Source organism: Canis lupus, chromosome 8 (genome assembly GCF_011100685.1).
Source record: "Canis lupus familiaris isolate Mischka breed German Shepherd chromosome 8, alternate assembly UU_Cfam_GSD_1.0, whole genome shotgun sequence".
In the NCBI taxonomy this organism is placed as follows: Eukaryota; Metazoa; Chordata; class Mammalia; order Carnivora; family Canidae; genus Canis; species Canis lupus.
Genome location: NC_049229.1, coordinates 68,284,593 through 68,310,154, shown reverse-complemented (window position 1 = coordinate 68,310,154; position 25,562 = coordinate 68,284,593). Strand labels below are relative to the sequence as shown.

Below are 25,562 nucleotides of genomic sequence, written 5' to 3'. Positions count from 1 at the left end.
AAGGAGTAAAAAATCCTATCTGTTGGCAGGGGGTGGGGGCGGGGGATTCTTTTTTACTAGACGTTGGTTTACTTTGGGGCTTTCCAGTGTCTTAAAAATGTTTGAATTACAGGGTCTCTTTTTTTTTTTCTTATCTTTAATCTGAAGTAGCCTTTAGAAATGTAAGTAATCATAGTGTATCTTTTCTGTGTATGTAGTTTGATGACTATCTTCCACTGGGGGATTTTTTTTCTTTAGTAGCTGGTTTGCTTGTCCCTGGCTACTATGTGATGGTGCTTCTGTTGGGGGTGGGGACGAAGAGTTTCAAGTGTGTTTCCTCTCCTTGTACCTAAGTCCTGGGAATGGAGCCATGATTTTGTTCCCCAATTGGAGGAGCAGGAATCATTTATTACCATGCATTAAACATTTTTAACAAGACAGTGAATGTATCTTTATTCTTATGTCACTTTGGAAGTTGCTTGTGGCCAGTTCTCTCAATTAGCTAATGTTATGTTTAGCCCCATTTATCGTTGAAGACTATTTTGATTTGCTCTGCATCTTTTTTCTCTTGCTCCAGTCATAGACGTGTTGGTCTTGGACATCAGTTCATTGTGACTTCCATTTAACCAGTTAAGAGTAATAGACTAAGGGTTCCCTGCTTTTTACATTTTTCTAGGTTTCAGTTTTGTTGCAGTCACTTGGCAAAATTGACTTCTGTACATTGGATTTCCTGACATTGTTTTATTTTCCTATTCCTAAAGTTGGAGATGTTAAATATTTTGATCTGGAAATAGAATTAATTTGCATAATGCTTATTAAAGTTAAAATGAATTTTTTAACAAAATATTTATGTAATTTTCCTATTACAAAGGAGTTGAGCTTTTTTTTTTTTTTTAAAGTCACTTAATAATTTTATGTTAGGAAAGCTTAGTTAGCAGAATTGGCAAGATTAGAAGTACTACTTTTGTTGTTAAATTTATCCAGTAACTCAAGCCAGAGATTAGCTGTGTCGACTCCATTTCCATTTGGGGATTTCCTCTAGGTTTTAGAAATAAACAGCTCTAAAACAAGAGGTACAAACCCAAGTATTGACAGTTTGTGACTGAAATAAATTTGGAAGAAAAATGATTCCAACTGATTCTAAAATTCAAATACCAAAGTTAAGACTTTGAAATTATTTCTTACTCTAGTACTTTCTAAGTAGAAGTTAATTAGGGTAAGCCCCAACACTCTTGGCTGACAGTGGAAGACAAGTCCAGCTCTGAAGTTAAGATTTTGGAAGGGATCTGAGTGGTACTGATTACCAAGCCCCGAATAAGATCCTAACCTGTTATTTGCTTAGCTTCAGTGATGAGGATGTGACGGGCGGGCAAGGAAAAGGGACAGAGCAGAAAGAACTGCGTTCACTCTTTTTCAGATGGACTAAAGAATTGTCCAGAGAATGTAGACAATCAGGTGTCTGGGTAGAACTCAATAAATATGCAGGTTTTAGGCTTATTACCTATCTGCAATCCTAAATTTCACTTTTTTTTTTTTTAAGGCTATAATTCATTAGAACATAGCAAGGTCTAAAAAGTTATAGGACTGGTTTAAAGATTTCAGTCTCAGAAAATAGGCATGGCTCTTCAATATCAGAGCTTTTCCAGTGAGCGTCGTTAAAAGAAAGTAAGGATTAGTGTTAAAAATAATCCTTAAAGTTGCTTCTGCCATATTTACTAATGATTAACAAAGTTTTCCATTTGTTGATTGTAATAACTTAGGATTGTTACATGTGGTAGTCACCTAAGTGGTTGTTGCAATTTCTTGATCCATAACAAGAGTGTAGCATTGCAAATCTCAATGTGGGCTACATGGAATTGGGCAGAAGTTTATCTGTAAATTTTGCACATGTTTCTCATTTAAGCTGAGGCCACTTCTGTTTATTTGGACAAGGCCAGCAAAATGGCTCTATATTTTTAAATATAGAAGAGATAAACCAAAGAGATAAAACCTTTACATAGCATATTTTACTACTGTAAAGGAATACTGTTACTTTGAACTTCAGAGGTGATAACCAGCCTTTCAAGCCTTTGCAGGTGGGTTGGTCTTGAGCTGAATCCACGAAACACTATTGAGTATCAGTATAGTTTGCCATCAAGGTGTGTTGGTGAGGCTCTGCCACCAACTAAGTCTCCATCTTGCATAGAATTTATTAATCTCTCTAAACTCCAGTTTTCTCATCTGCAAAGTGGGTATAGTATTTATACCTATTGTGTAAAATGTATAGTATCTATATTGTGTAAGATATCTATTACTCATATAGTTAAGTGCCGGAATGGGGCAGTTATGATGAAGATGAGCATGTTGCGGACCTGCTGTAGGACACTTGTGTGGCAGGGATGATGGTTTCAGTAGCCTGGAAACAACGTGACAGCATGAAAAATTGAATTTAGGTTCAGACACTTGTTTGATATAGCATGTCTGTCTTGCAAAAGATCAGTTTATGTAACAAAGGTTTTAATTGATTACTATCTTACCCGAAAGGCTAGGGGACTGCACATGTGTCACTCATCTGTGCATTTCAGACCAGATACTCGAGATGTGCACTTGAATGAATGTGCTCTTTTGTTTACCTGCCTCATAGGAAAGCTAGGGCAGTCTCTGGCAGAGTAGTACGATCCCCTTGATTTTGAGTTCTGGAAAGACAATTCCCATGGAGCTGTGCCCCTCTCAGAGCTCATCCGAAGGGTTTTGTTGCCTTAGGAAAAAACTGTTCACCAAAGTGGTTTTTGTCCACTTTTGAGAAGTGCTAAGCCTGGAGAAGAGAGGACTTTGTTGGGGGCGGGGGGGGGGGGGAGTAAGAAAGCTGTCTTCAAAAATTTGAAGGATAATTTCTTTTGAAAGGTAGAATTGGGACAGGTCAGAGAGGATGATGAACTTTCAAACAGGGTGGGGCTGAAGTGGTTCACATATAGAAAGGCGCAAGCAGCAGCTGGCAGTTTGCAGCACCAAGTGTGAGGAAGTAGAGGAGCACTCCCAGAACCTCTGTTCCCACCTCTGCCGCTCAGCAGCAGCAAGCCTCGGGGGATGCATTTCTTCTTGACCCTGAAGTGTTCCAACTGCCTCTCCTCCCAGGGCTTGCCCTCCTGAGTTTTGGCAGTGGATAGCAAGGTGAGGCACTTTGACAACTGTCATTGCTTCATGACCTTAGATGTCATTTTCCTAAATGTGTGGGATTGTGGGATTGAGGGTTAACACAGATAACCCCAAAAGTCTCTTCTAAACCTGATATTCCATAGTTCTAGAATCTCAAATCCTTATGGGAGGTATGTGGGTGGTTTGAAGGTAATTTCTTGACAGATACAGCTGTTTCTTCACTTAACGTTTTTCTTTTTTATTTTAGAAAGATATAATAGGAAATGATTATTCATGATACCAAATGATTCTTTGCTTTATGTGAGGTTTTTTCAACTTCCTTTAAATAGGAGCCTCATTTTAGCATATTTACAATTTAATTCAACAGCCGTTTAAAACTGAAACTATTGTGTGTTGAAAAGTCAATCAGAAATGGCTTAAGCATTTCTAAGATTACCATATAAATTAGTGGAAAATTAGCAAAAAACACTTACAAAGCAAAAAACATCTGTTTTTTTTTAAATCTCAAATTTGTGTATCTCTCCCTATTTGTCGATCTATTTATATGACAGCCCAAATTGTTCTGTATAGTGATTGAAATTTTACTTAAATGCAACTTATGGGACTTACATTCATCCCCATACGTAAGTAGCTACTGACTTGAAATTAATTCCACCTTCTTGCCTGCCTCCTTGCCATGACTTCTTGGTACTTTTGAGTTGTGGCATATCAGCATCTCCTTTGATAGGAATTGGAATGATGGTTGCTAGTTATCTACTTAGACTGGTAAAGTTAGTACGGCTCAAACCCATTACTAGGCCCTGCTAACTGTGCAGAAAGCATGCATGTTTTTCATACGTGCTAGTTCCAGTTAACATGGTAGCATGCAATGCAGGTCTGTGGATGCCTTATCAGTTTCTGTAGGACAGAAAAAACTGCACAAATACTTTTGGAGTTCGAGAGTGCTTTCATTTTCCTAAGCATCATCCTATAATAGGTATATTTAATTCAGAATGTAGTGATCTGATCCTAATGGTCAGCCAGATATTTTAGTGAGACTCTTTTCTTCTTGCACAAGATTGGGCAGGCTCTCATGCTCTCTTCAAGTGCATTTACAGCTGGGTGCCTGAGGTAGGAGGAGGAAGCCATAGGACAATTCTCTGCTTTAGTCAATCCAGCTGTAAAGTTGGGTAGATTCAGGATACATTGAAAAACAGATGCTGGGTTAGAGCTAAAATTTTCAGGATAAATTGCCAAATAAGTGTAATCAAAAATGTTTATTCTATTTGTATTTAGTTGGAAGCAACTCAAGAAAAATACAAATTTATATACTTCTCATTTAGAATTAAAAAAAAAACAAAAACAAAAACAACAACAACCCATCCAGCTGAATCCTGTCTCCCTGTGTTCAGTATAGGCGAGCTAGACTTTGTAATGATAGGGAAAGTAACTCACTCCCTCACTGCCCCCCAACCCATTAGCCAAGTTGTCTAAATGTGCTTTAGTTTATTTCACCTGACTTTTCATTCCACTGTACAGATTCTATATTGAAAAATCACTTGTGTGGTCAGTAGTGTGTTGATTACAGGTGCCAGTTCGTATTAGTCAGCAATTTAAATAATTGAATATTTTATAGTTTTATTTATTTTACAGTATCTACTAAGTGGAGAGATTGTTGGTGGGCTTGCTCAATAGTTTATAGTATGTCTTCAAGAGCCACATTTTGAGGATTCTAGAATGTGGATTTTCAAAAGATCTTAATGGTGAAGAAACATAGATATATGTGAAACTCCTGGCTTCCTCTTTCTTTTCATAGATGCCCAACTTTTGAATTATAATTGTTTATAGAGTCCATTTGTCTATAAGTCCTATGTTGCTTTTCTGCTTATTTCCTTTTGTTATATTTTCTTTCTTTTTTCTTTTTTTTTTCTTTTTTTTTTTTTTTTACTGTATACTTGGGTTTGTCTCCAGGTAATTCCATAAGAATTTGTAAATAATACCTGATATCAGTCTAAACTTTAGGAAAAAAACTTTCAGTTAGCATTGTAAGCTTCTGGGTGACATTTGGAATTTAACTTGAATGTGTGTGTGCGTGTGTGTATGTGTGTGTACACGTACTTAATTTAGACGTCTTCATATTTTTCTAATATATTTGAAACAAATATTGAAAATAAATATTTGGTCTCTGTAGGAACTTGATGAATTTCTAATGGGTAGCTTTTTCCAGTGGGGGCATAAAGGATGCTCAGGCTACTGGTTTGTTCATTTGTTGAAATTTGGAATCTAGCCCCTGATCAGCTGAAATTACAATGAAAATTATTCATTGTGTGTAACACATTCTTGAGTTGTAAATGAAAAGGGTTGGTAGTTGTTTCCAATCCATAATATGGAGGAAATCTTTGTCCAGTAAAAAAGGCAGAAGGGGGTTGAATTTGTTAGGAAACCACTAAGGTTGGATTCTATACCTTATCAAATTGCCTCTTAAAGTTTAGTCATCCTTCTTTAGTTTTACCTTGTTCCTTGCCCCTCTCTGTTTAGCTACTTCTCTTAGGTCTTTGAGGAATTACCCATGTTTGAGTCCTGGTTCCCCATGTCCTCATCCTTGAGGCCTGCAGTCCTGGCCTTCCTTCATTTTGTGTTCTCCAGCAGCTGGCATAGTCCTAGACACACAGACGCAGGAGATCTTATTTAATCGAGTACATGCATCTGTAAGTAGAGCCTGCACGTGTGCTGGAGATTATACAGGATTTTAGGTTGGAAGCTGTGGGTCCATGGTTTGGCAGCTGTGGGCTCTTGGCCAAGTCACAGCCATGTTTAAGCCCCCCAACATGGCTGTCATCGGCGCTGGCCTCTGCCGCCGTGGGGGGGATGTATCTGGCCAGTGCAGAGCACCATGCAGATGCCTGTGCCCCTGGTACAATGGCCCACAGAGCTTCAAGCTGTGTTTGGGCCGTAACTCTTATTATTATTATTTTTTTCCTATTGGAAGTGGACTCGTTCCTACTTGTGGCTTTCTAAGAGACCAAAGACAAAAATTGGATTTGTGTTTATCAGAGATTTTCTATTATGAAAATGATAATGATAAACTATAGACTCCCCAAAGAAAAACTGTCTTTTAATTTTAAGTGCGAATTCTATTTCACGTATACATAAAAATTTACATTTTTGGGATGCCTGGGTGGCTCAGCGTTTGAGTGTCTGCCTTTGGCTCAGGGCATGATCCCGGCCGGAGTCCTGGGATCGAGTCCCGCGTTGGGCTCCCTGCATGGAGCCTGCTTCTCCCTCTGCCCGTGTCTCTGCCTCTCTCTCTCTCTTTCTCTCATGAATTAAAAAAATTACATTTTTAAGAGTCATCTTCATTCTTTAACAGAGGTAGATCAATATTTAGTAAATGTTGCATTTTGACTACTGTTTTATTTGCTAGTGGGAGAACACATGAAAATGGTTCTTTGACACAAAATCTTATTGTTGTTTTGGGAAATAAAGCTTCCCCATGAGTAACACTAACGTATCCAAATATGATATCCAGAGATTTTCTTTCATTCAGCAAGTGTTTGACCCTCATCTATGTCCATGAAATTATGTTAGACCTTGTAGGTAGTTTAGAGATGGAAGCTTTGGGCCATGAGACAGTGGGCAAAATAAGCACATCAGTAACATAAACTGCAGTGGGTGAGCCCCTAGAGACTCCAGAGTTGAGCGCCAACAGTGCAGGGAAGGTGACCATGAGTGAGGGGGGGTCTTGGCCAAGGCGTAGACACATGTGTTCACCCTGGGGTAAAGGCATATAGACCTCAGTGATGGAGGAAAGAGTGAGGGTCAGGGAAAGACAGCCAGGCCAGGGGCTGAGGGGCAGTCGGGTATGGAGAGCTAGCAGATGGCGACCGAGGCTGATGGCCTGTGGGGTGAAAAGAAGTAAATGTATCTACTTCCAGGTATGCTGGAGTTAGGGGTGTCCTACGGAAACTAGAAGGTTTGGTGCCAAACCATATCTCATGTAGAGGTAAATGCATGTTACAGACATTGATGGCTGTTTAAGTTCAGAAGATTAGTTGCTGGGCTGTAGAACTGGGTACAGAGAACCCCACCCTTCAGAATCCTGAGGTCACCTAAACTAAAGGCTTGGCAACAAGCCCATGACTAACTCATTCTGTGCACAGGGGCCTGAGTGCGGCAGGGACCCTCCAGCAAAGCCAGTCCAGGGCAGCTGGGGAGCTTCCCAGAAGGGGGTCAGTGCAAGCCTGGTTTCTGGGAAGACAGAGCAAGATATGGCCTGGGCTGATAATCCTGTACCTTAGGGAGGTTCATTCACGGGGGACAAGGACAGATAACCCCTTCACCTTAATTAAGATGATGTAAGTTAACGTCTATATGTAAGATGCTTACTGCCTCTTCCAAGCAAGCTGCTGTCTCTCCAGTAGGGTCTATATCCTTGTGGGAGGGAAATAGTCCAAAGACAGTTGCAAAAGACTGAATCCCAAGCTAAGCCAAGACTTTAGCATCTGTTAATCACCTTGAACTTGGCTTGTTTTTACTTTCATGAAATGAATAGAGGAACCCAAAATTTCCTCAAGGACATTAGGGATGTTTTGGCTAAAAGTTCGTGAAACATTTTATCAAGAAAAGGCAAAAAGGGGGTAGTGGAAGATATAGCTTCTTTCAGAAAATGGGGGAGAACCAGCAGATCCCTGGAATCTGCCGTGTAAAGGGGTGATGGATAGAGTGAAGACAGATGGGTAGAACGTGGGGAGACATGAAGGACCTCGAGGGCTGTGCTGGGGAGTCTCAACTCACCCTGTGAGCTGCGTAAAGACCTTATGTTGGGCAAAAGAAGCTTACATATTCGTGATGTGAAGTTTCAGGAACAGGCCAAACTAAGTGATGGTACTGGAGTCAAAGTGATGGCCCCTTGCTGGGGACAGCAGTGACTGGGAAGGCGCCCAGGAGGCCCCGTGAGTGCTGCATATGTGGGTACCTCAGTGGAGGTAGTGGTCGAGCACTCACCAAGTGGTGCACTTTATACCTCCACGTGTAAAGGCTAACTGTCCACACGTGATGTGGAAGGAGATTGGAGGTGGGGAAATGAAGCCAGAAGGATGGAAGGAGCTGGAGGTGAAGGTCTTAACTGGGTGTGGCTTCAGTGACCATTTCTATAAACACAACTCCCCTGGCCTTGGAAGGTTATGCTCCATGTACCTGCTCTCCTCAGTGCTAATTGATGGATGTGTTTGGAAATTTGGCCTGTGTTGTATTTTTGTACCTATTACTTGTATCTAAAAGCCAACAGTTTTCTGGCTTAAGGAAAAAGAAATCTTGAAAACAATGGAGTTTTAAGTATTCAGTGGTAGAGTATTACTGCCACAGGAATCTTTTGTGTTTTCAAATCACTGTGACCAGATCTTTAAGGTCTCTCACCTGCAGCAGGAATTAGACATTTTCTTAATATTCCAAGGAGATCGAAACTTTAGTAGGAGTAATACAGACTTTCACCGAAGAGCTGCCCAAAGGAGGGAATGTTTTTCTCTGGGAGCTCATGAGCACCGTATGCAGAGAGCCTGCTGTGTGCTCAGTTCTGAGCTGGAAGCTGGGGACACAAATAGAAATAGGACAGGGTGCCTTGAGGAGCCTGTTATCCAGGAGGAAAGCTCGTGTGTGAGCAAGTCTTCATTGCAGTGAGATCCAGTGGTAGAAGAAGTGATACAGAGGAGGGAATATTAGAGCTAGGAGGATGAGGAAGAGGTGATGCCCAGGCAGGGCTTTCAGAGAACGCAGCTTACTGAGCAAGTGACTCAAGTAGTGCAGGTTAGGGGTGGGGTGGGGGAGATAGAGGGACAGGGCACAGAGGCACATGACAACACCTGTATGAGGGACTGGGCCCCATTGGTGGTGTTTTTGGAGCCTGAAGTGCTGGAGCAGGGATGGCAGCGTGGGACAGATTTAAGTGGTAGCAGTGGGTTCTGGCACAAAGACATGTAAGGGACAGGGACAGTGTAAGGGAGAAATGAATTCAGGAGGCGGGCAGGAGCAGGTGGCAGGCAGTTGGCCACATCCAGGGGTGCGGGTACTTGGCAGGGTGCTGTTGGATGTCAGATCTGGAAGACCTAGCTCTCCTGTCCCCTGCAGTGCCTTGTGCTTTTGCTCTGCATTTCAACAGAAGCAGTGGGGCAGTGGCTGAGCTTTAGAGTGAGGCAGATCTGATTTCCAGTTCTGGTTGCGTCTTTTACCTGATATATGACCTTGAACAAAGCTGAAGGACTTCACCTTTCTCAGAATGCCATCCAAAAGACAAGGATATGATCTGGGGCACCTGGGTGGCTCAGTCAGTTGAGCATCCAACTCTTGGCTTGACTCAGGTCATGATCTCATGGGACTGAGCCCCACATTGGGATCCACGCTCAGTGTGGAGTCTGCTTGGGGATTCTTTCTGCTGCCCCTTCCCCTGCTCATTCGTGTGCATGCACATTCTTTTTCTCTCTCATAAATAAATCTTAAAAAAAAAAAAAAAGATGAGGCTATGATTTTCTGATAAAAGGGTTTAGGAAGATCAAATGAGATGTACCTTAGGCCAGTACCTGGTGGAGTGGAAGCACTGTGTGCATATAGGGTCACTGGTGCTGTTTTAATTAATGATCATTATCTCAGGACAGGTATCTACTTGCTGGGAGCAATGGCAGTGTGGAAATCCCTGCAGAAAGACCTGAGGGGAGGTAGGAGACTGTGGGCAGAGTGAAGAAGCCTGTTTGGCAGTGGGTCCTCATACTGTGGGGGCCAGTGCAAGAGAGCATGGCTGTCTCAGGCTCACTTTCCCCAGGCCTGCTAGGAGAAAGGGAAGGTCCTGGACCACCTCATCAAAGTGATGTTCTCACGTTGTTTGAAGCCTGGTACAAAAAAGGCTTGCAGGCAAGGCTGAAGGGAGAGGCCAAGCAAGCCCATCCCTGACAGTGCCTAGTTTCTGTGGTTCTTCCTGCAGAGCTGTATTTGGAAGGGTGATTAAAGTCCTTCCAAGGGGGGGATATGGGGGTGGGTAAATAGAGGAAGGGGTTAAAAAGTACAAACTTCCAGTTAAAAAGTAAGTCACAGAGATGTACAGTATAGGGAATATAGTTAATAATATTACTGTAACACCTTGGTGTGGTGACAGGGTAGGTAGACTTGTGGTGACCACTTTGCAGTGTATACAAATGTTGAGTCACTATTTTGCACACCTGAAACTAATATTGTATGTCAACTACCCTTAGAAAGAAAAAAGAATACAAGAAAAACCACCACCCTAAAAAAAAGTCTGTCTTTCTAGACCTAAGGGCAGTTTTTGTTATTTTGGGGTCAGGTTCAGTCCTTCCCTACAGAGAGCCTGAGATGCAGAGAAGAGCAGCAGGTGCTCCAATCGGGCCGCGTCTTCACTCTTGGCAGTGGGCAGGTGCACGTGGGGAGCATCCTTCCTTCTCCTTTAAGATGCTAGTCCTTCAGTTCAGGAGAAGGTGCTTAAGCTCTTCCTCCTTCTACCCCCCCCCCCTTTTGATCTCAAAGCAACTAATTCCTTGCTGCAAACGTGTAGATATTCTTACCTGTTTCTTTTGATTCCAGGATGATATACGCTGTATATCGCACACTGTTTTGGAAGGCTTGTTAGATACATAAAGTTACATATTATATTCCACACGTTATATACACATGTATATATATGTGTGTGTGTGTGTGTGTGTGTGTGCGTGCGTGTGTTATATTCCACATGTTAGGGACAGAAGAAATATCCTGGCCTTCTGAGGTTCGTGGTTTTCTATTTTAGTGCACAGGGTCTGTATTTGCATGGTTTTAGTTCCAATGCAGTCAGGGCTCATGTACATAGTGGGAGAATATGTCTTTCAAACCTTACATCCCATCCCTCATCTCCACACTACAAGAGTCATTTCTTTTTGTAGAAAGAAATGGGTCAGAGTCTACTTTCTGGTTCCCCTTTGAGGCTACATGTCATTGTAAGGGCTCTGCGGAGTAACATTATGGTGTTGGTTATTAATTAGTGTGGATTGCTCCAGTAGCTTCTTGGCTGAGTGTTGTCCAACTTTCTGGGCTGTCTTCCTGAGGTGCTTCTTCCTGGAGGAGGCATGCTTGGGCCAGGTTCCTCAGGCAGAGCTATGGCCCTCCTTCGCGGGGGGGGGGGGGGGGGGGGGGGGGGGGGACAGGACTCACTGGGCATGATTCACCCCCACTGCTCCCTGGCCGCTTGAGCCAGGCATATTGCCCCCGGGATCTCCCTCCTGCTTCCCCCGTTCCTGTCCTTGAGTGTGAATTGCCTTACCCTTTCTTCACACATCCTGATCCCTCAACTCTCTTCTAGGTACACCTGAGACTCATTGTTACAAGGCATTTTCAGATGAATGTCATTTCACAGAGCCTGTGCCCAGCCTGCTGTCACCTGCTGTCATGTCTCACTGCCACACCTGCTTGTGGGATGCTATGGTCACTTCTCATGTGGGAGGGGGGTACAAGGCTTGGGGGTGGTCATGGTGCCACGTGAGGCCTCATTCCAGTGTGGAGTCTGCCATCACCTTTCTGTGAGATCCTGGGCAAAGCACCTTGAGATTTCCAATGAAACAAAGCTGCAGAGTTAGAGTAGCTCTCTGAAGCATCTGTGAGCTCCCAGGTGTCCTCAGCATTTGTCCTGAGAGCCTAGTTTGCTGCTTGTGGTACAGTTGCTCTTAACGGGAAATGATTCTTCCAAAGCAATGTGGGGAGAGAATATATAGTTTTTTGTACCCACATGGCAGTTTGTGATAACACATGTGTATACAAAATCGTATTTATCTGTGTAGTGTCGTGGAATAAGCATTTTAGTCTACACAGTAAAATCTGCATCACTTGACAAATTCCAGAGTAAAATTTGCCTCTACTGTAGTTTTTGTATGTGAAAAGGAATGAACTTTTCTTCTAGAGACTACAAAGCAATTATTTTTCATTTGATAGCCTCCAAATACTAATATTTGTTACACATTTCTTTTTCTGGATGGAAACTTTAGGATATGGCACACATGAGCTATGATGTTAACATCTTGGGGCTAAGCCACTGCTGTGCTGACTTTTCATTATTTGATTTTTTTGGAAACGTAATATTTTTTGTCTTTTTTCTCTCTTCTTTATAGTTAGAAAATGGGTAAGAAGAGTCGAGTGAAAACGCAAAAATCAGGCACTGGTGCTACAGCAAGTGTGTCGCCGAAGGAAACCTTGAACCTGACTAGTGAACTGTTGCAGAGTAAGTTCCGCCTGGGCTTCCCGCCTTCGCGTGGGGCTGTGCTTCTTCGCTCCTTTCATCCTCAGGCTGCGCAGGACAGTCTCTGGCATGGCAAAACAGGAAATGAGACAGACTTGGGTTCAGATCCCAGCTAGTTAGCCACATGACCTGGGCAAGTGTCAGAACTTCTCTGACCCACCATCTCAACCCCTTCTGTAAACCTGGGCGTGTTGGTGGTGGGCCGGATGGAACAGTGAATGTAAAGCTTTAGCACAGCCACCCAGAACATGGGCTTTCCTGGGCTCCAGTGGGCAGGGACCTACTCAGTCGACTACCCCAGACAAATCATGTAACCCCTCTAAGGCTTAGTGTTTACAGCAGTGGATATGGACCATTTTGGGAGGGTGAGGGGTATAGGATCTGTGGCTTGTGAAGGTGTGCTGTGGCTTTCAGGCCCAAGGTGAGTACAGCAGGCCTCTCAGAGAGCAGACCTTTGGAACTCTGCCCCCTTGTTAGAATGGCTTCTCTTTATTTTTAGTGACTCAGTAATAGTTTTCCAATTTCTTGGTTCAAGGAAATGAAATACCAAGTGTGTGTGCTTGCTTTAATAAGTTAGTAAAAATTGGTAACTTCTTAATTGTGAATTTAAATTGATGCTATGTAGATTTCAAACTTAAATGTGGTCACTCAATTAACTAACTACTTTATCTCATTTTCTTTGCCCATTATGTTCAGATTATGTGACAGTCTAAACTCCAAGTAAAAATTAGCTTTCTTTCCCTGTTAGAAGCAGGCAGCAACCAAGTTGGGGTCAGGTTCTCCCCAAGTGCTCCTATGGACCTCTCTGGCCCTCAGAGCAGTACAGGACCCCATAGAGCACTGAGGTACTGACCACTTACCACCCTCCCCCCTGGACTGTGAGCAGCTTGAAGACAGCCTCTGTCTTCTTGTATCCTAGGGCTGCAGTCAGTATTTGTTGATGGAAGAATGACTGGTTAACCTTAATAGTTAGGAGTCAGCCCGTGGGTTAGGGTTTGCTAGTGTTAATTATTTACCACATACACTCTTTTTCCTCAGAGAACAAAGGTGGCCATGGGAAGAAGGCTCTTTCTTTAAACTCATATAGTTGTTTAGAAAGGAAAGAGCTTGCTGATAGTCCACGTGCCCAGTGCACAGCCTTCCCAGACCATCGGCACCAGTCTAGAATGCTGGTCTTCTGCTTCTGGCCCCACAGGAGAGTCTCAGCTTCCTTTTCAGCAGTGACTCTGCGGTCTCTTTTTGTGACTCCCCCAGAGTGCTTAATATAGAGCCTTACACATGGATGTGAAATGTTTGTTGAGTAATTGTCCTTATGTCCAATTTAACTGGTTCCTTTAGAGAGCCATTGTTCTAGGCTTTAACTAGAAAGAAATGTTGACTTGTAAGATTACCTTTTTTTTTTTTTTAATCATTTCTAAAAGAGTTTTCAGGGAAATTTTTAGCCTAGTTTTTTAGATTTTCCCATGTTCTGAGGAAATCTATTCTGAGGAAAATTTATCTGAGCAGCAAGAGTGAGATAGTTGCATGCTCAGTGCTCACACTTAGGTACAGGGGTCCCAGTGTAATATGTGGCATGTGGAGGGTTCAGAGCATGTATATGCTTGGAAAAGTATGACTGGTTTATGCTCCTCATGTTTATTGTCATGGCTGTGGTGTCTTTGTCTTTTAAAAGTAACAGCAACAGTAACAAAACCCCAGTCCTCTTTGTGCTGAAGACTAACTGGTTAAGTTGAAAGCAAGCAGTATTTGAGTGCCATGGCTTTTGTGTTACAGAATGCAGTAGTCCTGCACCTGGCCCAGGAAAGGAATGGGAAGAGTATGTGCAGATCCGGTCTCTAGTCGAGAAAATACGAAAAAAACAAAAAGGTACATTTTCTAAACAACAATCATATTTTAATAAAATCCTGTAGACACTTGGCACAAGTCAGATTTGGAAGTTAATGAAGGTCTCAGTGTCATTCGTCCCTGTGGAAGGTCACACACAGGGGAAGGGGCGTGGACTTTGGGAGAGACATATGGGGGAGCTGTCCCAAGATCTCTCCCATTTCTCAGGCACTGCTACTTGGTTTGGAAAGGTTAAGAATGTGGAGCTGTAGGGGAGAAGTGTTTGTATCTAGAGGCTAAAATAACACAACTTTTGGGGTGCCTGGGTGGCTCAGTTGGTTAAGTGTCTGCCTTTGGCTCAGGTCAAGATATCAGGTCCTGGGATTGAGCCCCACATTGGGCTCCCTGCTCAGCAGGGAGTCTCCTTCTCTGTCTCTTACCCTCTGCCCCTCCACACCACTCATTTTCTTTCTCTGTCTCTCTCAAATAAATAAAATATTTTTTTAAAAAGTCAATAAAAATGACAAACTTTATTATTTTTGAAATATATATTTAGATGCGTTTTTTTATATTGTGTTTCCTTGAGGGTTTGAGGTCATGAGTGATCAACACACAAATATACACTGATTGATTAATATCTTAGCAAAATTTACAATGAACTCAAACATATCTTGGTTAAATAAGAGATGTAGTTCTATTTCTGAAACTGTTTTTACAGGGTGTATTCAGTAGGCGTCTTAATGATTCTCAGCCAGGCCGGCAGCAGGGCCAAGTGTCAGCTTGAAAAAGCCTATTCAATATACCTATTGTTTTTGTTCCGTAAAGCACAAAAAATAAAGATTGGTATGCAGGGCCACATGGAAGGTGGAAGGAGAAAACAGAATAAGGAGCCTGCATTTAAAAGGGTGAGCAGAACCTTCTTAGGCTCCATTTTTATTTAATGCCATGAAAGTGAGTCAGAAGAGGGTTTGTTTTATTTGCTCTGTGAGGTTTTATTGCTCTCCTGTGTACTTCTATAAACATTCAGTCTTTAGCTTAGATGGTCTCAAACCCCAAATGATGACAGGTTCCTTTAAAATGTGTTTCTTTGCACTAAATGGTAGACTTTGTCAGTCCTGGCTCACCAGATCTCTAGCTGAACAATTTCTGTATGTCCTGAGTGTCTGTTGTTAGTAGAGAACGCTAACTACAACTCACACTAAGGTTAGAGCATTCCTGAGTTCTCAGCAAAGAGTGACTCTGAACAGAATCAGTTTTCTCCATCTCCAGTATGGCACAGCATGGTGCCTGGCACTCTTGCTTCACAGATCAGGTGACCATTGATGGTGCTTGCTGGCATGGCTGCAGGCACCTGGGCTGGGCTCCACACCCTGCTCCTCATATTCGTGAAGTTCTTGTTCCTCTCCTTTTACTCATCAGATAAATCTTGGTTTTTCCTCTACATGGCTTTTCATCTCTCTGAATATTTCAAACATGCTGAAAAGTCCAAAAAAGAATACAACGCCTAAGACTGTCCTACCCAAACCAAATCAGTCCCACTGGTCAAGTTCTCCATCCTAAGACTCTCCTACCCAAACCGAATCAGTCCCACTGGTCAAGTTCTCCATCCTTCCCACCTGCTGGTCTTATCCCTGTCCCTTCTTTATTTTGTTTTCATTACTTGTTTTTAAGAAATCAATGTTGCAGATGTAGCTGAAACCCCATGCTTCTATCTCTCGTTGGGAGTTTGTTTTGACTGGAACTATTTCTCTAGTTCATGTATAACTCCATAAATATCAGTGGTAGCAAGTGGTATTTTAAAAATCCGAGCACTTGAATTTTTAAAGATTTATTTATTATTTTAGAGAGATCATGTGTGCACGTGTGTGCAAGTGTGGGAAGGGACAGAGTGAGAGGGAGCATCTCCAGCAGACTCCTTGCTGAATGTGGAGCCCAACGTGGGGCTCAGTCTCATAACCCAGGGATCATGAACTGAACCAAAACCAAGAGTCAGGTGCTTAACTGACTTGAGCCACCCAGGTACCTCATAGCATTTGAATTTTTAAAAACACAGTATTGTATTTTATTTTATTTATAGTTACATATGATCCAACTCATTCAAACTGTTCAACAGAATTCGGTTGCAGTGCTGTCCAGTTGTGCTCTTACACTCGGGCCTGTAGTGCTCCTCCTTACACACAACTCCTGTGTACCTGTCAGCTAGCGATTTCTGTTTCCTGGGGATTTTGTTAAAGCAAAGCTGCCTATGAGACATGGCCCGCTAGACTTAATTTGGGGTGGGGGGTGTGCTGCTATGTGTGAGCTGGTGAAGCTCTCTCCTTTCTCCTTCATCACCTCACAGAGCCCACCAGTCAGTAATCCTACGTCCTGGGGTCAACAAATTCTTCTCTGTGACTGACAGGGATTTAGGGTTGTGGTTCACCTTTTCTATCACTGTGGATTTGTACTGTGGTGAATGGTTTTTGTTTTTTTGTTGCTTTGTTTTTCTTTCCTTATATTTCTTCATTTGCCCATGGGTTATTTAGAAGTGCTTTGTTAAATTTCAAAACAAAAAACAGCAAACAGGGACACCTAGGTGGCTCAGCGGTTGAGCGTCTGCCTTGAGCTCAGGGCATGATCCCAGATCCAGGGTCGAGTCCTGCATCAGGCTCCCCAGAGGGAGCCTGCTTCTCCTTCTCTGCCTCTCTCTCTCTGTCTCTCATGAATAAATTAAAATTAGAAAAAAAGCAAACAATAGAAGTGTTCTATTTAATTTTCAAATATTTGGGAATTTTCAAGATTTTTTTTGATTTCTAATTTGATTATTGTAATTGGAGAACATTATATGATTTCAGTTCTTTTCAAATTATTTATTTATTATTTCTTTAAAATATTTTTTTTATTTATTCATGAGAGACAGAGAGAGAGAGAGAGGCAGAGGGAGAAGCAGGCTCCATGCAGGGAGCCCAACGTGGGACTCGATCCCCGTTCTCCAGGATCACACCCTGGACTGAAGGCGGCGCTAAACCGCTGAGCCACCCGGGCTGCCCTCTTTCCAAATTATTTAAACAATTCTTAAACCACTTTATTTTTTAAGCTTTTCTTTTTAAAAAATTTTTAAATTAAAGCTTAAGTGACATACAATATCGTATTAGTTTCAGATGTGCAACACAGAGAGTCGATATTACATACATTACAAAATGGTCGCCCCTGTAAGTCTAGTTACCATCTGTCTCTAGCGATGAGTTTTGATTTCACGATTGGAACTTTATCACTATTTTCAGTGTGTGTTTTTATAGTTTCCAAGAACAGTAGAAACAATACAGTTCCTAAACGTAGCACTTGTTTTCTAACACATGGATTGAAACAGGTCTGTCTGTTACTTTTGATGGAAAAAGAGAAGATTACTTTCCTGACCTAATGAAGTGGGCCTCTGAAAATGGAGCCTCTGTTGAGGGTTTTGAAATGGTCAACTTCAAAGAAGAGGGCTTTGGTTTGAGAGCGACGAGAGACATCAAGGTGAGTTTTGATCGCTTGGTCCGGAGGCCCTCAGTGTGCTTGGATTGTGCTGCGGGGCGAACACAGGACATGGAGACAGGTGTCTGGGCTTATTCTGACCTCGTGGGCAAACAGGCAGTGCACAGCCAGCATTCCACTTCCTGCTGTGTACTCGTGTACTCTCTTGGCTGACCTGGGGCCAAAAGAGCCTTGCTAAGGGTTCTAGGCAACTCCTTCCGGTCGGTCCTCCAACGGGAGCTGTGCTGCTAACCAGTGACCTGAGACAAGTCAGTTCATGTTTCTGAGCCTCTGTTAGGAGACCACAGAACATGCCTCAAAGGATTTTGAGACTTCAAGAGAAGGATGTGGGCTCAGGTGGTTAGGAGGGGGAGCGCACAGGACCTGTGATAGAGGGGATGTGGAGGTGGGTAGATTGGGGTGGAGGATGGGCAGTGTCAAGGGTGCTTACTGGTTCTGGAGGGGGTAACTGAGTGGTTGGCAGTGCCCCCTACTGACACCGTACCACCAGAGCTGAAAGGGAAAGAGGAGTAACACATATCTGCTGAAGGACAAATGCCTTTTCTCTGCCCTGGGTCCTTCCAGATGAAGGAAGCAGCAGCACCCTGACATTCCTGGCCTCTTTCCACCCCTCACTCATGCTTCTCTTAGAGAGGAGGTGTAACTTAACCTGTTTGATGATTCACAGAGAAGGAACTGGTCTTCGCCTGGTTCTTGATGGGAGCCGGTTGCCCATATGCATCCGTTGTGCTCTTTCCACTGTGTGCTTTACAGAGGGGCAGGCCACACGTGGGGAGGCCTGTGGGGCTCCAGTTCTGCCTGTAACTAGGTGGAGGAGTCTGTCTAATTCTGGGATTCAGTAGGTGATATTTTGGGTGACCATCTGTTGTAGTCTTGTGTCTCTCTTAGTGGGTTCAGAACTTGGATGGAGGAAATGAATGTTATTTATTCAGGCCCCCTCAAACCGCAGGCAACATATTTGGTCAAGTTGTAGTTAACCTTTCATTGATATGTTGATAAACCATATGCCAGTTTATTAGATCCCTGTTAAACATCTAGTATGTGAATAGTACCTTGTTCATTATTCTACCAGCCTTCCAAGAAACCCAAGGTCTCTTCCTTCATCATGTTTATCATCTGTAGTAGGGGAAGAGATGCACATAAACAGCATCCAAATGGTAGACATTGAGAGAAGGCAAGAGTAACCAGGATGTCACATGTTCTCGTGTATCAGAGGAGGAGCATCACTTGTGCGGATGCTTCCCCAGATATCATAGCTGTGGTCTGTCTTCACTGTGTGCATTTTTTAAGCTTTACTGAGGTGTGATTGATAAAAAACTGCACATATTGTTGACATTGTGACGGGTTGGACGTGCTATACCCATGATGTCAAACCACAATAAAGGCGCTGCTCTGTGCATGTTTTCAGCAGTATAGGTACATACACAGCACATACCAAAAAGAAACCTCTCATATTGGCAAAAAGTGAGATAAAACTTTGGGGAAAAAATTCAGTAAACCTAAATATGTCTTAGGGGCTTGTGCTTTTGCTGGTAACAGTTGTGCCTTAAGACAAGCATGTAGAGGAAGGAATATTCTCTAGCTTCAGAAATACAATGGCAAGAGCAGTTCATGTCGACAGGTTCATGTTTTTATTGTAGATAGAAATTTTGTTTTACTTTGCTTTTAGAACTTAAAAATATAAGTGCAGCAAAGAAGTAATAGTTTTATGCTGCATCCTAAATTGCTATGTTTGCTTCAAGTTAAAGTCCTATTTTTTAATGTTTTTCCAATATATATGGTTGGTTTTTCTATTGGAAGCAGCATTTTAAACCATGTTGTGCTCATCTAAGTGTACCACAAATAATTATGTTTAAAAATACATTTGATAGTTAGAAATGAAGTGCTGACGTGCAGCCTTAAACAGCATTTCATGTGTGATTCGCTTTCTGACCATAGATGAAGGCATTGAAGATTGTGATATGTTTTGATGATTATATATGATTTTATTATTTTTTTTCCTCCTAGGCAGAAGAATTATTTCTATGGGTTCCACGAAAATTACTAATGACTGTTGAATCTGCTAAAAATTCAGTGTTGGGTGAGAATAATTTCTGACTGTTCAAAGCAAAGTGCAAATTATAAAAATATGATATTTTGTGGTGCTAAGGATCATATAGGGATGTTTTTTCAAACTAATGAGATATTTACCCCCCCCAATTCACATTGTTTTCTATGCCTGTAATCTGACATAGTAGAATGTTAGAAGAAAGGCCCATGTTACTTTAAGTATTACAAGGCTTTCCAGTTATTTCTGTAATTTTAATATATATTTTGAATACTTTTTAAGGCACTTTCTGGAACTGACACTGTTAACTTCTGGGTTAATTCAGGGCCCTTATATTCTCAAGACCGGATTCTTCAAGCTATGGGAAATATCACACTTGCCTTTCACCTGCTGTGTGAGCGAGCCGACCCTAACTCTTTCTGGCAGCCCTACATTCAGACCCTCCCCAGCGAATATGACACTCCACTCTACTTTGAGGAGGATGAAGTCCGGGACCTTCAGTCCACACAGGCTATCCATGATGTCTTCAGCCAATACAAGAACACGGCTCGGCAGTACGCCTACTTCTATAAAGTCATCCAGGTGAGTGGCTGGTTATGGTTTAAATGTACGTTTAACAGAGTACAGGAAGGGAAATTGATGGCATAGATGTTCCACTTCACATTTTATTACAGATGCTTAAACATTGTGCTTTTTAGGTTAAAAGGCATTCTAATTCTAGTCCACTGTTTTTGTACAGAAATATCCCTGAAGTATGATTTGAATGTATCCTGACTTCATCAGCAGCCTGTTTTGGTATAAGCAGCCTTTGTTCCTAAGTTAAGAAAGTCTCTGAGCTTTTCTGAAAGGGAAAGATTACAATAGAAATTTAGAAGCTATAAAATGTATCTTATTCAAAAAGGTGCTTTGTGTATAAGTTTTCTAAGAAAGTGAAAGGCTCTTTGTGGGTTTTTCATGTATATATTGGCATGTATTTTACTAAATTGTACTGACAGTTAATTTACTAATTTAAAATGCTGAGTTCTTTGTGTCTTCAAAGTGTGCTGTGTATTATATTAATTTTAATTAGTTCTAGGTGAAAGTGCCCTGTAAAAACATCTGTAAAGTTATGAACATTTGAATTACACCTGGTTACTCCTTTCTGTGTTTTGGGAGTGTGGCCAGCATTTTCTTTCTTTTCTGGTCAAACCGCAATGAGACGAGTCAGAGTCAATGTCACAGTTTCCTCCAGAGCTGAGACTGGGGAGTGTCTCTGCTCCTTACTTTCCCCTTCCTCAATTGCTCAAGAATTAGCTTCGAGGCTGCTGTACCTGATCTGTGGCAGTGGGGATACTGTGAACCTTCCTACAATGTACAGGGAAGCCCGAAACAGGGAATTTATCAACCTAAAATGTTAGTAGGGCTAAGGTTGAGAATTCTTGCTTTGTGGTTAAATATATAGAACAGAGTGTCTCAGGTACATGCCAAAGATCACCATCATTCCTGATGGGTTGGTTGCCTGGGTCCTGACTGAACAGAAAGAGTGAGATGAACCTGAGTTGAAACCCAGATGCCATATCTCACTTGCTATTTAAATATAATTTGGAATTACATTTGACCTTTGAACAACATGGGTTTAAATGGTATGGGTCCACTCATATGCAGTCATTTTCAGTGAGTGCAGTGCAGCATTGTAAGTGTATTTACTGTTAGGATTCTCTTGATCACATTTTCTTTGCTCCTGCTCTGAGAATACAGCATGTAACATGTATAACATACATAATATGTGTTAATCAACTGTTTGTCAGTAGGGCTTCCAGTCAACAGTAGGCTATTGGTAGCTAAGTTTTAGGGGAGTCAAAGTGATATGGAGATTTCCTACTGGATGGGGGTCAACACCCCATCCCCTGTGTTACTTGGGGCTCAGCTGTAGGTGCTTTACTGCTGTGTGTTTGCTTCCTCATCTATAGGATAAAAGAATACACCATATTTTTCAGGGTAACTGTTGTCAACCCAACTTGGGCTGTTGGTTAGGGCACCTAGTATGGTGCTGGGCCTCGGCACCTGTGGCTATTCGGAATGCAGTTTCCTCTGGGAAGCATGAAGGATGTGTCTGTTGAAGCCACGTCCACAGGAACGATGTGGTGATTGAAGAAGTGGCCTCCCAAGCCGGCCTGCCGGGGCCCAAATCCTCATGGTGCTGTGAGAGCTGTGTCATGTGGTACATGTCTCTGCTCCTCTTTCCTTATCTGTAAAATGGACTGACACAGTTCCAGACTTCAGGGCTGCTGCATGGACCATATGAGTTGACTGATGTCTGTGTGGCCTTTAAGAACAGCAGTGTTTGCTGTAGAAATTCTCTGTTCGCACTTACTGTTCCAGGTCTCACACCTGGTCATTCAGTTGTTTTCATTTGTTATTGTTTTACATGCGCTCCCCCACCCCCACCCCCCCCACCCCCGCCCCTGTGCCCTCAGGGACTTATGTTACTATTTCTTAACCTTCTCTACTCAAACGCCTTTGTGGCCAAGGATCGGAAGCCTATTCCTTTAAGATGAGGGTCTATACCCACAGGCTCAGAATCGCTTCAGGTCTCATGCTTTGGTTGCTGTTATTGTGGCAACATGAAATATTTCATGTTTTCAAATATTAACAGTTGGTGCAAATGTTTGTGTTTGCTCTAGTTTAAAAACCATGTTCAATGACATACCATGAAGTCAAGTTGCCATTATAGGAACACAGCCCGGCCTTTTGTGGGACTGTACCTGCTGCTGCATGTGCCTGAGGAGCCCCGTCCTAGCTTTGCACATAGTGAAGGTCGTTACCCTGAGAACGTGGTCCGTCCAGGTGTGGTCCTTTTTCAGAAGAACATGGGACATTCTCTTGACATCAGTAGATGTACTCTTGCAGGAAATTTCCTAATCAGTGGCTTAATTGTTGGAATAGGAACCCTGGCAGCCTGACAGGAGGCAAGCCACTGTAGCAGCGAGGAGGATCCAGGGGGGGACAAGGTGGAAGGGAGAGGGATTGCGTGAGCATTCCTGACCAAGAAACATAGACTAAAGCAGAAGTTATCTTTCTAAAAACTATAGTTTGAGTCCAGCTGCTTTTCTGGTTGTAGAAGGTTTTCACAGCTCCTGGAAATCTTCAGTAATGATCCAGAGTAAACACAAGTGTTAAAGTTGTACTACTCTTATTTTGTTAGAACAGGTTTTCTCACTTCAGCACCAAACCCTACCTCTTTCTCATGCTGTTCCAGGATCAGATGTCAGGCTTTTGCTCCATTTTAACAGATCACTCTGACACTGCATCACCGCACAGGAGGAGAGAGTGGGCAGTGTTACACCAGTTTGTACTTAACATCTTCATTACAGTGACCTGCCCTCAGTTTTGTTTTTCAGGGCATTGTGGCTCCTAACCTTTTCAGGGTCATGGGACCCCCTCTTCCCAGAGAAATGTATGTCCCAGTCTGTTTAATTTGTGTAAGAGTACACCATCTTGTATCAGATGCTTGCATACCCAATTCCAGAACCTGATTGTAGTTTTTAGTTATGAGTTCCCATTTAAAGCCATTTTCCTAGGGCTGGGCATGGGAGCCAAAACCCATTATTTTTCTCCTGAGCTGATTGTTGGCTCGAAGGTCTGCTGGCCACAGCTCTTAGCCACTATCTCTGGGTGTATCAACAGTGTGACTGCACCAGTGTGAACTTGGTTCCGTGTGTCTACTGGTGATCCCCAGTCCCTGTGAGAAGGGTGCAGGAAAGGGTAACAGTCAGTTCAGCCTTACATTTTACTTTAGGTGCTAGAATGTTTATTCTAAAAGGAGACTGGCATTAGTATTAACTTCTAATAATTATAAATTCCTTGAGGTAGATTTATCTGCATTGCATTTATTATTTTAATGTTTTTTTTTCCCTCTCTCTCTTTGGTTGTTGTTGACTAAAAACTAGAAAAATAATTTCCCACTCTCTTTTCTCCCAGAGTATTTTCATAGTCAAGGGTATTTTAGCACAGCCAGTTGTTCAAATTACTTTCTGTCTTTTATTTGCTTTATAGAGTTTGTTCAGAAGTCTTTCTGAGCCTCTGCTGGTTCTTATTTATAATAGTAGGGGCTTGGGCTTTATGGTCTTTTAAGTTTTTATATACATACATTTTTAAACGATTTTATTTATTTATTTATTTATTTATTTATTTATTTATTTATGAGAGATAGCAAGAGAGAGAGAGAGAGAGAGAGAGAGGCAGAGACATAGACAAAGGGAGAAACAGGCTCCCCTTGGGGAGCCTGATGTGGAACTTGATCCCAGGACCCCAGGATCATGACCTGAGCCAAAGGCAGATGCTCAACCACTGAACCACCAGGTGCCCCTAAATTTTTTATATTATATTTACATTGTGTTCTTGAGATGTACGATATACAGGGTTTTCTTTAGGTGTTCAGCAGATCATCATAGTGTCTAATCAGGAGCCTCAAACGCAAGGAATTTTGAGAACATACCTTGTATGAAGATAGAACGCCTGCTGGTGAAATCTTATACTGCAACTTAACAGTTGAGAAATGTCAACACCCAGACTCGAGAAGCTAAATTGGGAACTGTGGCTCAGCCAGATCCTGGAAGAAGCTTGTGTAGATTGAGAACCCTATGTGGTGGTAAAATTTCTGTCAATTTGTGAAGTGGGGACCAGCAAAGAAGAGAGGATTAATGGTAGAAGGCAGAACTTGGCATTTAAAACCATTGCAGAGTTTTGTGTAAGAGTACACCTAGCAGACCAGAACTTTCCAAAGTTCAGCTCCAAGTTGAGACTTCTGTGTGGAAATATGGGACCAATTTTTTATTTTTGGGGGGGGGGACCAATTTTGTGATAGAAATCACTGGAAAAGTAAGATTTGGCTTACACCCAACTCTGATGTGGTGTAATTGTGTGAAGGTGAAGAAATCCTATCAGATTTGACCTGACTTAACACAGATGAATGATAGTCCACATATTGCTCACCCATGCCAGTGAAAAACAAATTAACAGTTCCTGTGAATGAACAGTCTGTTTAATTTGTAATCCCATCTAACGGACCAGACACTGTGGTGTGGGGTGCCAGCTTATCCTAGGGTTAAGAGCTGTCTAGGCTCATGCACATTTTCATGTGTTGCTGAGCTTAAATATGATGCTTGTGTAAGGAAATGCAACTGTGGGGATCCCTGGGTGGCGCAGCGGTTTAGCGCCTGCCTTTGGCCCAGGGCGCGATCCTGGAGACCCGGGATCGAATCCCACATCGGGCTCCCGGTGCATGGAGCCTGCTTCTCCCTCTGCCTGTGTCTCTGCCTCTCTCTCTCTCTCTGTATGTGACTATCAAAAATAAATAAAAAAATAAAAATTAAAAAAAAAAGGAAATGCAACTGTGTAATGTTTAATAGAATAGAGGTGTATCTATAAAATTACTATTTTCCATTGATCTCATAATTTACATGATATGTCCCACCTTACTTGGGTTTGGTCTTTTGTGTAGTTCAGACAGTTTAAGAGGTTCAGGGGAAGAGATGGAAATGGAGAAACTCCCTTGTGTGTTAACTGCCATGGGTTTCGGTTGAGTGAGCTTCCACTCTGTCTGAGGCCTCAGGATGGAATCAGATATTCCTAAGTTGGCTCTATTCCTTGAACAGGCCACTTCTCCTACCTAGCCAGAGCTATAGTGGCAGAAGATTCGAGCAGTCATACTCACAACTTGGCTGAAAACAGAGCCCACCAAGAGGCAGAGGAAGATGTCACACTTGGTTCTTGGCATCCCGAGGCAGTTGTGGCAAAATACAAACAGTTGCTCCTCCCATTTCTCGCTGTTCTAAC

General features: G+C 42.4%; 1 protein-coding gene across 4 annotated transcripts in view; it reads left to right on the top strand.

Annotated features, from left to right (window-relative positions):
- The window catches only part of SETD3 (SET domain containing 3, actin histidine methyltransferase), a 79,603-nt gene that overhangs the window by 2,173 nt on the left and 51,868 nt on the right, over positions 1–25,562 (top strand). For all 4 annotated transcript variants that reach the window (XM_038545695.1, XM_038545692.1, XM_038545694.1 and 1 more), the window contains exons 2-6: positions 12,231–12,340; positions 14,132–14,224; positions 17,532–17,680; positions 19,706–19,778; positions 20,071–20,327. In XM_038545695.1, the coding sequence (XP_038401623.1) occupies positions 12,238–12,340; positions 14,132–14,224; positions 17,532–17,680; positions 19,706–19,778; positions 20,071–20,327 (675 nt within the window). In that variant the 5' untranslated portion in view covers positions 12,231–12,237. The remainder of the gene's footprint in view (positions 1–12,230; positions 12,341–14,131; positions 14,225–17,531; positions 17,681–19,705; positions 19,779–20,070; positions 20,328–25,562) is intronic.